The sequence below is a fragment of the Cavia porcellus genome, unplaced genomic scaffold, assembly GCF_034190915.1.
Source record: "Cavia porcellus strain 051 isolate PalLab524CR breed Dunkin Hartley unplaced genomic scaffold, mCavPor4.1 scaffold_40, whole genome shotgun sequence".
NCBI classification, from domain to species: Eukaryota; Metazoa; Chordata; class Mammalia; order Rodentia; family Caviidae; genus Cavia; species Cavia porcellus.
This window is the reverse complement of record NW_026947523.1, coordinates 8,173,175-8,187,048: the sequence shown is the minus strand read 5'-3', so window position 1 is coordinate 8,187,048 and position 13,874 is coordinate 8,173,175. Positions and strand designations below refer to the sequence as shown.

The following is a 13,874-nucleotide window of genomic DNA, read 5'->3' as shown; positions in this document are numbered from 1 at the left end:
ATAATGATAGATCACAGTAAGCACTGGGAAGGGAAGAGAATGGAGTGCTGGGGTACAGAGCCGGGGAGGAGGAGCTTCGGCTATTCAAGGTCAGAGATTTCAGCTGAGAGCCGAAAGACAGAGGAGCCTGTTATGTGAAGAGCAGGGAAACAGTGTTCTAGATTGAAGAAAAGGCTGTGGGGGCCCTGAGTCTCTTTGAGGAACATCAGAAGCCCGCGTGGCCGACTGTGATAGCAGATTAGAGAGGGGCAGAGACCTTGCACCTTGAAGGCTGTGGTGTGAAAGGTGGGCTTCTTCCCTCACAGGCAGCCACTGATGAATGTTCTGCTGGGAAGAAGCATGATCTGTGTGTTTTAAGCGATTGCCTCCGCTACCATTGAGAAGGGGTTGGAAAGAGGTGGTGGGGGCAGCAGGAAACTCAGTGAGAAGCCACTTGCAGCCATCAGGTGAGAGAAGATGGCAGCAATACTGGTGTGGTGGCACTGGAGGTAGAGAAAAATAGACCTCATGTGTATCTGGAGGTAAAAGTAACATCACCTCAGAATGGATGCAGGTACTTTTGCACAGAAATCTGGAAGGAGGTGTTTCAAAAAACAAGTGCAGTCAGTAACATCTATTGCTGCCAAAAAATCAAGGAGGTGGATCATTGAGAAAAGGCATCAGGATTTATTTCTTTAAGGAGTAACAGAATGTGGTGGTCCTGGCTGGTTGGAGGCTGAACCAAGAGGGTGGTAGGTTTGAGACCAGCCCGGGCAACATCGTGAGGCCTTGTCTTAAAAAACAAAAAAATGAAGGAATTAAGGATATCTGCAAATTTTCAAGAGAGACTAAGATGGAGACTTAACAGTTTACAGTCACAACACAAATCACAGTTAAAATGTAGGTAAGTTTTATCTGCTGAAGCTCTGAGATAATTGAATCATGGGAGAGGATGATAGAGGTAGAGCTGAAACAAGAATGGCCAGGGGGACAACTCCTGAAGCTTGGTGATGGGTACGCAGGCATTCCTTTGTTTTCATTTATACATGTATGAAAACTTTCATAACAAGAACGACTTTAAGGGGCTGGGGATTTAGCTCAGCGGCATAAGCACCTGCCTTGCCAGCAGGCAGTCATGAGTTTGATCCCCGGTACCGATAAAAAGGAAAAAGACAAAAAAAAAAAAAAAAAAAAAAAGAACTACTTTAAAAGGAACTTAGGGCACCATTTCATTGGTGTAGGGGAGCGGAAACCATATTTTGTGGGTTAAGGAGAAATTAAATGATAAAAGGGCAAGAGTTGTGCCCTCCAACCCAGTTTTAGCAAAGTTGGAAGTAAATGGAGGAATGAATAGCAGTGAGGAGGAGTAGCTAAAATAAAAGATTTTTTTTAAACTAGAGGAGGCCTATGCTTGTTTGAGAAGAGATGGAAGAAATAAATTAAGAGAGCCGGAGTGCCAAATTTATGAAAAGGAGTCATCAAATTCATGAGCTTGATGGAATCTTGCGGTCGGCAGGGCTGTCCCCTTGTGCCAGAGCAGTGCCTGAGCTCCAGCTGGAATGGCTCTTCTGACTTCTGTTTCATAGTGGAGAAATACTCAAAAGAAGAAAAAGAAGAAAGGTTTAGCATTTCTTTATGTTACATGGAAGTCATCCTGATCTAAAGTGTATTTAGTACACAACTGAGGGCTTGAAATGACAAGTTTCCCTTTTCCTGCTAAAGGGAAAGATTTAGAATTGCAGTTATGAAAAGGTGTTAAGGATAGTTCAGATTAAGAGGGTCAGGCTAGGCATAGTGGCTCACACCTATGATCCCAATACTCAGGAGACTGAGGTGGGGAGGATTGCCATGAATGCAAGACTATGCTTTAAACAAAGAAGGATAAGAGGATCAGGCCAGACCAGAAGCACATGATGTGTGTGATCCCACTTACTCAGGAGGCTGAAGGAGTATTGCAAATTCAAGACCAGCCTGGGCAACTTTTTTTTTTTTTTTGTCTTTTTGAGACAGGGTCTTGCTATGCAGTTCAGGCTGTCCTTGAGCTCACTTTGTAGCCCAGGCTGGTCTTGAACTCAAACGATCCTCCTGCCTCAGCCTCCTGAGTGTTGGGATTACAGGCGTGAGCCAACACGCCCGGCTCCAGCCTGGGCAATTTAGAGAGCCTGTCTCAAAATAAAACTTAAAGGGCTGGGTACAGTGTCATTTAGCACTCTCTGGATTTAATCTCAAAACACAATAACCGGTAACAAAACAAAAACAAGGTCAGTGTACAAGGCAGAAGTTTTGTGGAAGTAGTGATCAGGATTGCTTCAGGATGGACAGGATTGATGAAGGAACTCTAATCTTGGAGCACATGAATTTTGATGTTCCTTATGAAGAAAGAATCTGTGAAACTGCAGTGTTTTATGTAGCTTTGTCCCAGCAAGAGGTGCTTAAGTTCAGAGATGGAGTAGAGGCCACATATTCTTTCAGAATTGAGGAAATGTAGGTTCTGATGGCTTGAATTTAGATTGTTTTTCTTGCCAAGAAGATAAAAACCAGTCCTAAAAGACTGCAATAGGTAGCTCAGAGGCAATTCTTGAAGCACGTACATGTGTTCTGTTATTCCTTGCTTGCTTTTACTTTCCTTCTCCTCTCTCCCTCTCCCTCTCATTAAGTCAGCAAATGTTTATTGAGCACCTGCTGCATGGCCAAGACTTTTGGGTGCCAACACAAAGATTTACTCCATTAAACTATGATTTATTTTTTGTTGTTTTAATTCTTGGAGAGCAATTTCAGTAGAAGCAAGAATGTTAATTTCATATTGGTTTAGAGGTTTTTTTCCCTGAATGGTCACTGGAATTTGGTTTTGTGTGACCTAGCATTCTCAATCACAGTTCTATGCTTCTATTGTAAATAATGAAAATAGACAAGTTGACAGAATTATTCTTTTTTTTTTTTTTTTTTTTTTTTATCAGTACCAGAGATTGAACTCCCGACCACATGCTTGTGAGGCAGGTGCTTATGCCGCTGAGCTAAATCCCCAGCCCCAACAAAATTATTCTTAAGGTAAAACCTTAGAAGGCCTACATGTATCCTTTGGAGACACAGTGACTATTTCTTGTGTTTTTTCCAAAGGACCACTTCAAGGCTTACTTAATTTCTGGGCTGGGTATGTAGGAGAGAAAATATAGAATAAAACCTATCTATTTTGTTGTGTAACATTTTCAGAGGTTAAGAATGAAAATTATGCTTTAAAAAAGTCTTTTATGAGGACTGGGGGTTAGCTCAGCAGCATAGCATCTACCTGGCAAACACAAGGTACTGAGTTCGATTTCCAGTCTCCCCCCCCCCCCAAAAAAAAAAAACCCTTCAGTGTAAGTTGTCAGAACTCACAGAAGGTCTTCAATGACATATCAGGAAATCCAAAGGGAAAAATATGTACTTCACTGGCCTGATTCCCTTAGAGAGAGATTCATGTGACCTAGTTTATTTGACATTTATGTACCTATTGATCTGAAATACATTTTATCTGTCATATGTGGCTCTCACACATTGAATGCAATAATCATTTTTCTTAGTGCCTGGTATATCTTATTGCTTAGTAGAACTCTTTAGCACCAGAGAGGTTCGTCCCTGTTGTGGATTTCCTGATGCATCTTGAACCTCAGGTGCTTGTCAACCTTTCTCCTTTGTTTTTTTTTTAATAGCAATACCATTAAAAGTTTATATTTTTATAGTCATCCAGTCATTGAAGTCAGCAGTACTTACTGGACATCTAATATTTGCCGATGTCCTAGGTCTAGGCATACCAAGTTATATAAGACATCATGTTTGCATGTGGGGAACTTTTTAATCTAATTGAGAAAGGTAGTCATACCATTTGGGCCATGGTGCTGGTATGAGAAATGTGCTTAGCAATGAATTCTTTGTGGAATGAAGCTCCACATTGGACAGGCTACTGTCTAGTTGTTTTTTAAGTAATTGAATAAAAGTGAGTTTTTCAAAAATTATTTTGTTGATGGGTGGGAATGAGAGGAGTGTTATAAGGAGGGGAACCTGTGTGTAGTATACAAGAGGTAAGGTATGAAAGAAGACGTTAAGGAGAAGTGTGTGTTTTAGATTATCTTGCCACCAAAACAGTGGTTTAAAACCATCATTGCAATCACGCAGGCAGAATTCCGAATAGTTTTGTAGCTACTCCACGTTCAAGGCTGTAGAGCATAACTTCCCACTCCTTCAGTGTTTCTTCACACAAAGAAGAAAGCTAGCAAAACACCACCTCTGCCAGGGGATCAAAGTCAGCACCAACAGTGATGTCATGTTAACAATATGTACCATGGTGTTCTTCCCCAGACTCACCACCTTGCTCTAATCACTAGAAGAACATGAGCCAGGTCCCAGTAGAGGGGCATTCTGCAAAATACCTGACCAAAACCATCAAGGAAAATGAAAAACATCTGAGAAACTGGGACAGTCCAGAAGAGCCTAAGGAGGCACAGCGGTTAACTGCAGTGTGCCATCCTGGATGATATCCTAGGGCTTTAGGTAAAAAGGAAATCTCAATAAAGTATATAGATAGTAAATAGTAGTGTATCAGTATTGGTTCATCAGTTGTGACAAGTGAATGAGGATGTTAATAGCAGAAATTAAGTTTAGGATATATGTGGAAACTCTTTGTGCTTCTAATTTTTTTTTTTGTCTTTTTCCTTTTTATCGGTACCGGGGATTGAACTCATGACCGCCTGCTTGCAAGGCAGGTGTTTATGCCGCTGAGCTAAATCCCCAGCCCCAACTTCTAATATTTTTGTAAATTTAAACTTATTCTAAAAAATCAAATCTCTGTCATTTTCCCAGTGCTGAGACACAATACTTGACTTAAATAAGAGAAGAGAAAAACTTAAAAGAGAAGATGTTAATTTTGACATGCAATTTCAGGCCATGATCAGCTGGCTTCAAAGTTGGCATAGGAGTGCAGCAGAAGAAGTGGTTTTCAACTATGGCAGTCTGGAAGTAGAAGAGAAAGGAGGCGTCAGGGACAGAACATTCCCAAACCAGGCCCTCTAGCATGACCCACTGCCGTGAGGCCCCACCTCCTACAAGGACATTCCACTGCTGAACTCACCACTGGTGAAGACAACACCCCATGATCTGATCACCTTCCACACTCGTGAGAATTTGGGGCAACATTTTAGATCTAAACCATAGCAAACACATATTTTTAAAAAACCCACCACAGTCTTTCATTGTCCTCATAATTTGATAGTTGGCTGCGCTCAATAAGGCAGTTCTGTTCCTGAGGTGTTGGTAAGAGCTGTGATCATCTGGAGACACAGCTGGCCAGAGTTGGTGTTGGCTGTCAGCTAGGGGTTTGTCCTGACGCTGTTGACTCATGTCCAGATGTTTCTCCATGTGATCTCTGTGTGCTTTGAGTTTCTCCTGCCTGGTCTCAAGAGGGTCAAGAGAGGGCCTTCAAGCATGCAGGCACAGGTGTTAAGGTCCAGTTTTAGAAGTCACCCAGCTTTACTTCCCCACATTCTGTTAAATTAAAGCAAGTCATAGGACCACTCCAGATCTGAGGGCAGTAGTAGCTTGAGAAGTTCCAGAGTAGGCAGCAGGAGTTTTTTCATTGTGTTATTTATGTGTGTGTTTTGTTTTGTTGGTAGTAGGAATCAAGACTGAGAGCTTTTGCTCTGAGCTACATCCAGAATCCTTTAAATTATTATTTTTTTAAATTTTGAGATAGGGTCTTGCTAAATCACTAAGTTACCCAAAGTGGGCTTGAACTCATGATCCTCCTGTCTCAGGCTCTTAGACTACTGGGATTACAGATGTGCACTATCACACTTGCTTAGGCAGAATTTTTTTTGGTACCAGGAATTGAACTCAGGATCTTGCGCTTGTCAGGCAGGTGCTATTTCACTGTGCTATGTCCCTAATATGTAGGCAGAACAGTTTTAAAAGCAGAGAAAGAAATGCTTATTTTATTTTATGATTTGTTCCTTTATGACTGGCCTTGGTGGAATGGATAGGAGTTTTTTTTTTAGACAGTGTTCAGGCTGGCCTTATTATGCAGTTCCGGCTGGCCCTGATCTTTGGATGATCCTCCTGCCTCAGCCTCCAGAGTGCTGGGGTTGCAACCATGCACCACCACACCCAACAGACTAGGACTTTTTTTTTGTCTTTTTGAGACAGGATCTCACTATGCAGTTCAGACTGGCCTTGAGCTCACTTTGTAGCCCAGGCTCAAGTGGTAGGATTACTGGCTTGAGCCATCACACCCAGCTCAGACTAGGACATTTTTGTCTTGACCCTCAGATTCTCTAAAGGAGATTCTGGCTTCCTGCAGCCTGCAGGCTGATTTCCCTTGTCTTGAGCTCCTAAGGATAGCCAGACCCAGCCTGTTTCTGATTTTAATTTGGTAGAGAGGATCTGGAATTTGAAACATTGAGATGATTGTAGGAACTACAGGTGAAAATACTCTGGGTCTTGTGTTGTTCAGTAGAAGGTGTGTATTGGGAGTTCTCAGTATATAGGACCAGCTAGATCCTGGGAAATAAGAAAAAGATCTGAGTATAAAACTGTGGAAAATATTGCAGTGTGAGTGTTAAGCGTTAGTATTTGTAAGAATTGTCTTGGTAGTTTTCTTTATTTTTTAACATTTATTTAATTTATTTTTAATCTTTTTGAGAGGGTTTCACTATGCAGTTCAGGCTGGTCTTGAACTCACTTTGTAGCCCAGAGTGGCCTCACAGTGATCCTCCTGCCTCAGCCTCCCAAGCACTGGGGTTACAGGCCTGTATCACTATGCCCCAGCCACTTTTTTTTTTTTTTGGTACCAGGGATCAAACTCATGACCTCGTGCTTATCAGGCAGACACTTATACCGCTGAGCTAAATCCCCAACCCCACCTTTATTTTTAAAAGTTTTATTGAAGGATATGTCACATACCATAAAATTTACTTATTTAGGGTTAGGGATGTAGTTCAGTAGAGAGCTTACCTACCAAGTGTAAGGCTCTGGGGATTGACTGTATGAATAATGCTGTGTGAACATTTGTTACATATTATTGTACAGACATGTATTTTCATTTCTGCTTACTTTTTTGACCAGAATTTAATCATAGTTGAAATCATCTTTGAAGCATGTGTCAGTTAAAATTGCAGTTCTTTTACTAATCAAGATGTGCTTCTTGGGTTGGGGGTGTAGCTCCCTAAATAAAGCATGTAATTACCATTTATGAGGCCTTGGGTTCAGTCATCAGCAAGCCCATCCCCCAAAGCTTCTGTGTTTCAAAAGTTGTCACATTGTCCACTATGCGGCTGTTACACTGGCTTTCTCTTTTCTTTTTTTCTTTTTTTTTTTTTTGGTACTGGGGATTGAACTCATGACCTCACACTTGCCAGGGAGGTGCTTATGCTGCCTGGCCTTACACTACTGGTTTTCTAATGATAAAATGTTGTTAATAGAAAAATTATCAGAAGATGAATATATTCCAATGAGGGAAAGGTGCTAGAGCAGCTAGGCTTGATAACTGTATGGACGTGCATGAACCATGAACCCCATATCACATACTGTACAATGAAACACAACTTGAGGTAGATCGTAAATCTAAGTATGAGGAGCTGAGACTATAAAGTCTTTGCAAAACAACAGAAGCAATGCCTTCATCATAAGAAGGTTGTGAAAATTTATTGGCAGGATGTGAAAAGCACTATTGATGAACAGGAACAGTTGTTCATTTGAATTTCATGAAAGTTACATAAATTTTTAGCTGACATGATTAAGAATGTGAAAAAGTGATGCATGCCCATAATGCCAGTACTCTGGGAGGCTGAGACGGGAGAATCCCATATTCAAGCGCTGTCAGGGCAGTTTAGCAACTTAGTGAGAGCCTGTCTCCAAAAAAAAAAAAAAAGGAAAGGCCCTGGGTTCAGTCCCCAGTAATATGAGAAAAAGATGTGAATAGGCAGTTATGATACTTAAAAAAGTTTGACATTACTATCTGTGAGGGAAATGCCAAGTGCATCTGTAATGCAACATCATTGAACATTCTTCAGAATGTCTGAAGTTCAGAACTGACACTACCACTATGGGCAAGAATTTGGAGCAGCTAGAGCTCTTGGGCACTGTTGGAAGGAGTACAGAACAGCATGACTACTTAGAAACTGTATTACAAGTTTCTAATAATGTTACACATTTATGTATTCCTGGATTTGTATGTAACTAGTAGAAATGACTGCAGGGTTCGCAGAAGTCATTGTATAGGAATTTTCATGGGAGCTTTACAGTACCCTGGAACTGGAATTAGCCCCAGTAGCCATCAACAGGTGAATGAATAGACAAATTTTAGTGTGTTTATGCCATGGGATACCACAAAGTTTAGAAAGTGAGCTCTTGATGCATATAGCAAGTTGGAGAAATCTTAGAAACACCACAGTAAGTGAAGACACAAAAGTGCACTCACAGCCAGGTTCTAAGTGTATGACATTCATGAATACTTAAAGCTCATTTATGGCAACAGAATGGAGTGGGGGCTTTTTAAGGGAACAGCTGTGTGAGGATTTTCTGAGGAAATGGAAATTTTTGGTCTCGATTCACATGGTAGTTACATGGGTGCCACCATATCCCAAGTTCATTGAGTGCTACACTTAAAGCTTGTGTATGTTCCTCTTTGTGAATTATCCTTTATTGAACCTTCTTTAGAACTGTGTACCCTTCTTAGTATCCTGAAACCCATTTTGAAGATGATTCTGTCATCCAGTATTGTTAGTTGACTTCCCAGCTTTCAGGAAATATGCATGTTTTCTTTTAAAACTCCTGTACCTTGAGCAGAGGAGACAGTTGAAAAGATACAGCTTTTGTAATATGGACAGAATTTAACAAATTATTTGACATTGAAGAAAAGAGAAATCAAGTGTGACATCAAGGCCTAACACTAGATGACTAGGAAGATAGTGTCCTTTTGCGAGAAACAGGACCCCGGACAAAAGAAGCAGGGTTGGGAGGGAAGCCTGTGAGTTCTGTCTCACACACAGGGTGTGGTGTACTATCCACGTGACAGCGTCTGCCAGTCAGGTGAAAACATGAGGCTGGGACAGGAGAGGTCAAGCTGTAAATAGAAGATTGGGAATCACCCAAGTGTGATAGTTGAAATGGTGAGATTAGATTGCATGACTGTGGTAGAATGCAGAGACAGGTCCAGAGGCAGAATGGGGGAGGCGAGGATTAGAGAAAGAGAAGGAACATTGGCCAGCAGATCTTTAACACCTTTGGGCCAGGTTCACAGTGAATAAAAGTGTCTCTCCTCCAGGAGTTGACATTCTTAGTAGGGGGAAGACAAAAAACATCCAAATAAGTAAGAGATCTTAGAGGTAATGAGTGACCTATGGCACGCCAGGAGTGACAGTGTGGACACTGTTCCAGCTGGGATGGTCAGGGAAGGTTCTGACCTACATTATGGGGAGGAAGTGTTTGTGTAAACGTGTTAGAGAAGAATATTCTAAATCAAAGGAATAAATCCACAAACCTTAAGGTGGTGGTGGTAGGTGTATTGTGTAATCAGATCAGTAATGAGAGCATGGAAGAATTTGGATAATAAAGGGAAGAGTGAAAGCAAGATATTTTAAGTATCACAAGACCAAAAATAATTGTTTTACATTAGGAGAGATTGCAAAATGTGTGTGGGTTGAGAGTCTGGACTTACTGGAAAGGGAGAAGGACCCTTGAGGAAGATCCCGGAGGAAGGAGAGTAGTTAGGATACACGGTTAGCCTTGCAGAGCAGCAGTAAGGGGGCAATGAAAGGTTCCTAGTGTAGTCAGGAGGCGTACCAGAGAGGGCTTACTGTGAGAGAGGCTCCCACAACAGTCTTGGGCCTTGGCATCCTCCACACCTAATGGATGGGTTTGGTGAGTTGGAAGGAACTAGGGAAGGTACAGAATAAATGATCCAGAGATGTGATTGGGTAGGTGGGGCATTCATTTAGTCCTGCAGCCCAGTGCTTAGTGCATAGAAAGCATTTGGAGAGTGTATTCAATGAACAAATGCATGTCCAACCAGGAGGGCTGTGCATTCTGCAACATACAGACAAAGGTTACATTATTTCTGTCCCAGGCCCACCACCACCAGGAAAAGGGTGAGCTAAGGGTCACAGCTGTGGGATGGCATCTAGGGTAGGTGTACCAGAGCAGGGGGAGGGTAAGAGGAAGAAAGGGTGAGAGGAAGAGCTGGGGGTCACAAGGCCTTCCTTAGAAAAGGTAACTTTGAAACCATCTTGGAAGGTGGAGTAGAAATTCACCCCAAAGGTCACGGAAAGGGTCCTTCTAATAGAGGAGCTGAAAAGTGCAGAATGGAAGCACTGGTGTGCATTTGTGAAGGAAGCGGCAGTGTAACGCTCTCCAGCTGTGCTCTGTAGTCCAGGGACAGAAGAGAAGAAGGTAAGAGGTGAGCAAAGCAGGAATGTCCAAGGAACGGGGTTTCGGGGGAGCAAATCTAGGATGTTTGAGAGGAAATTTGCTGGTCCAGCTCTCAGGTGAGGATCAGGTTCTGGGGGAAAAGATCCTGGAACTAGAAGTTATTGTAAGGGTCCTTACAGGCCCCAGGGGAAGCGGGGAGTGCAAGAGCCAGCTGTGCTCAGAGGCAGAGTTCAGGGCTTGTGGAGCAGTGCACGTTGGCAGTGAGCCAGGGCCTGGGCCTCCCGTTTCCTGGCTGAGGTAGGAAGGAGGTGGGCTGCCGGTTGGGGATAGTTGAGAGTGTCCGTATTTAGACTCAATGAAGTATCTTTCCTGGACTGTAATTATGTTCATACGCAGTGTTGTAACTGATTAGTTTTGGTTTGTCTTTCTCTCTAATCTGTAAGTATTCTGAGGACAGAACCTGTCTTCACCATTACGCAGCATAGCACAGCACTTGGCATACAATATGTGTCCCACAAATAACCAGTAAGGATCAGTGAATGGCAGTTGGAGAGATGTGAAAGTATGCCATCAATTTCATTAATATAAATATTGAAACTGTTGAGCATGAATCAAGGGAGAGGATTGGTCAGATCATCAAATTAAGTCAAAATATTGTATACAAAAAAATTGAAGGAAACAGAAACATGCAGGGTAACTGGCAGTGAATTTAGGAAAAATAAGCTAGGTGTAGGGGTATGTATCAGTATCCCAGATACTCCAGGAGGCTGGGGCAGGGGGACCATGAGTTAGTTCAAGGCCTGTCTGGGGAACATAGCAAAATCCCAATTCTTACAAAAATTGTAAATGAGTAAATACATAATAGAAAATGGCAATAAAAAGCAGCAGTCCTTCTGAGCAGTTTTTTAAGTGGCTTTATCCTTGGGTTCTGAGTCTATTAATTCTGTTAACTACAGGTTGAAAATACTTAAGTGGAAAACGCATCCATACTGAACATGTGTAGACTTTTTCCTGTATTATTCTTTAATACAACAGCTACTTAGTGCTTACATTGTGTTAGATCTGTGAGTAATCTAGATTGATTTAAAGTGAATGTGAGAGCTGGGTGTGGCGGTTCACATGGGTAAACCCAGCACTCAGGGATGCTGAGACGGGAGGACTGAAAGTACAAGCCCATCCTAACAGTCTAAGTAACTTAGTGAGACCCTGTCTTAAATATTAAAAAGGACTAGGGATGTAGCTAAGTGCAAGAGCCACATGCTATAGTGAATTCAGTTCCACATACTAGCATTAATGAATGAATATGTGGGAACGTGTGTGTATAGATTATATGCAAATACTATGCTGCAAAAGGGACCTCAGCATCTAAAGAGCATGTTATCCATGGTGGTTGGTGGGAGATCTGAACCCGTTCTCCAGGAATCAAGGGCAGCATGTAGGTAAAGCTACGGAGGGCTGATGAGTGTGTGCATGGCACCAGGGGTTCAGAGTTGGTGGATGAGGCAAAGGCAAAGAGAGGACTATTTAGCACGGGAGCTAAATAAACTTTGTAAGCTTCTTCAGGCTGTATTGGGACCAACTGCTATTCAGTCTTCAAAGACAGTCTCAGAATTATTATTTTTTGTTTTTTTGGTAGTACTGAGAAATGAACCCAGGGCTTATTCATTGAACTACATCTTCAGTGGACCCATTTTTAAATTTAAAGACAGAGTCTCACGAAGTTACCCACGCTAGACTTCAACAATCTCTGTCCTTCTCTCCTCCCTTCCTTTCTTCTTCCTCTACCTTCCCTCCTCCTCTTTGTCTGCACTTCCTTCCCTTCCTTCTTCTTCCTTCCGCATTCTTTCTTTCTTTTCCCATGTATTCCAGGCTGGCCTCAAACTCACAGCAACCTTCTTGCCTCAGCCTCCCAAGTGCTGGGATTGAAGGGGTGTGCCACTGCCAGGGACTCCTCCAGGCTGAAGTGTAAAACTAACTCATTCGTTTTCATGCAGTGCAGTTAATACTATTTGAAAACATCATTGCCTATTTGTCTGTTTACTATTGATGGATATGTGTTTCTGTACTTCTTCTGTTAAAGATAAAACTGCTTAGGCAGGTATATAACATATGCTGCAATCCCAGCACCTTAGGATGCTAAGGCAAGAGTATCACAACCGTAAGCCCAGCCTGGGCAGTTTAGCTTACCAAGACTTCATCTCAAAAAATTAAAAAGGGTTGGGGATGTAACTCAGTGTGAAGGGGCTAAGATCAATCCTCAGTACTAGAAAAACAATATTCCTACCAAGTATAGTGGCACATGCCTATAATCCCAGCACTCTGGGAGGCTGAGGCAGAAAGATTGCAATTTTAAGCTTAACCTGGGCAATTTAGTGACTTAGTGAGACCCTGTCTCAAAATAAAAACTAAAAAAAAAAAAAAAATGCTGGGGATGTAACTCAATGTGAAGGCCCTGAGTTGAATTCCTAGTGTTGCAGAAGAAAAAAGGAAAAAAAAAAAAATATATATATATATATATATAAATTCAAATGCAATTAGTAGTTTGTCTATACATGTTCAAATGTTTAACCTTCTCACTAACTTTATTTTTTTAATTTTTTAATTTTTTTTGTGGGTACCAGGAATTGAACTCGCGACCACGTGCTTATAAGGCAGATGCTTATGCCACTGAGCTAAATCCTCAGCCCACTAAGTTTATTTCTTTGGTCACACTTGGAGTTGCTGGACTTTATAATTTCAGCCAGCCTGATGGTTGTGAAATAGTTTATCTCTTTATGGTTCTAATTTACATTTTCTTGACATGAGATTAGGCATCTTTTCATGTTTAGGAACCATCTATGTGTTTCACAGTGAAACTCCCACTCAGTTATTTTGCAGATTATTCTAGTAGGCTCCAGTTTCTCATTGACTCATAGCCCTCTTTTTATGTTCATGTAATCCTTTGTCATAGTTACATGAGTTTCAGAGTAACATGCTTCCTGTCATTCTGCAAATCTAGTCACATGGCAGAACTGCCTTAAGCAAACGTGAGGACTGCAAACCCTAGGCCCATGCCTCTGTCCTGGGCCTTGTACTGCCGTGGCCCAGTGTTGTGCACGGGGCAGAGCCTGGCCCCCTGGAGTGAGTCGCACCTTAGTTACTGACTGCTGCTGACCTATGGTGCTTGCCTTTGCAGGTGGAACAGGAGGATTTTGTAATGGAAGGGCATGGCAAGACCCCACCTCCTGGTGAAGAAAGCAAACAGTGAGTCTTGATTTATTTAAGAAGGGTCCCATTACAGGTCTTTGGAAGCACTTGGGGTTCTCCATGCTAGGAGCATGTTTGCTGGGGAGATATGTACATTGGAGATATTATGGAATTCACCAGTTGCTTTGATGTCTGTTAATGCATTGCTTCTATTTATAGACTGACTAACTGGAGGGACAAATAAGTTGTCTTTGTAGTTTTTCACACTTGACTAATCAAAATTTATGTTTTGCTTTTAGCAGAGGTTTTAAGGC

At 41.9% G+C, this 13,874-nt stretch overlaps 1 protein-coding gene across 5 annotated transcripts in view; it reads left to right on the top strand.

The window, feature by feature from the left end:
* The window catches only part of Tnrc6b (trinucleotide repeat containing adaptor 6B), a 237,924-nt gene that overhangs the window by 73,713 nt on the left and 150,337 nt on the right, over positions 1 to 13,874 (top strand). For 4 of the 5 annotated variants that reach the window (XM_013153092.3, XM_023565344.2, XM_013153090.3 and 1 more), the window contains exon 4: positions 13,550 to 13,617. The exons of the other annotated variant lie outside the window; for it this stretch is intronic. In XM_013153092.3, coding sequence (XP_013008546.1) covers positions 13,550 to 13,617 — 68 coding nt within the window. The remainder of the gene's footprint in view (positions 1 to 13,549; positions 13,618 to 13,874) is intronic. 5 annotated transcript variants of the gene reach the window in all.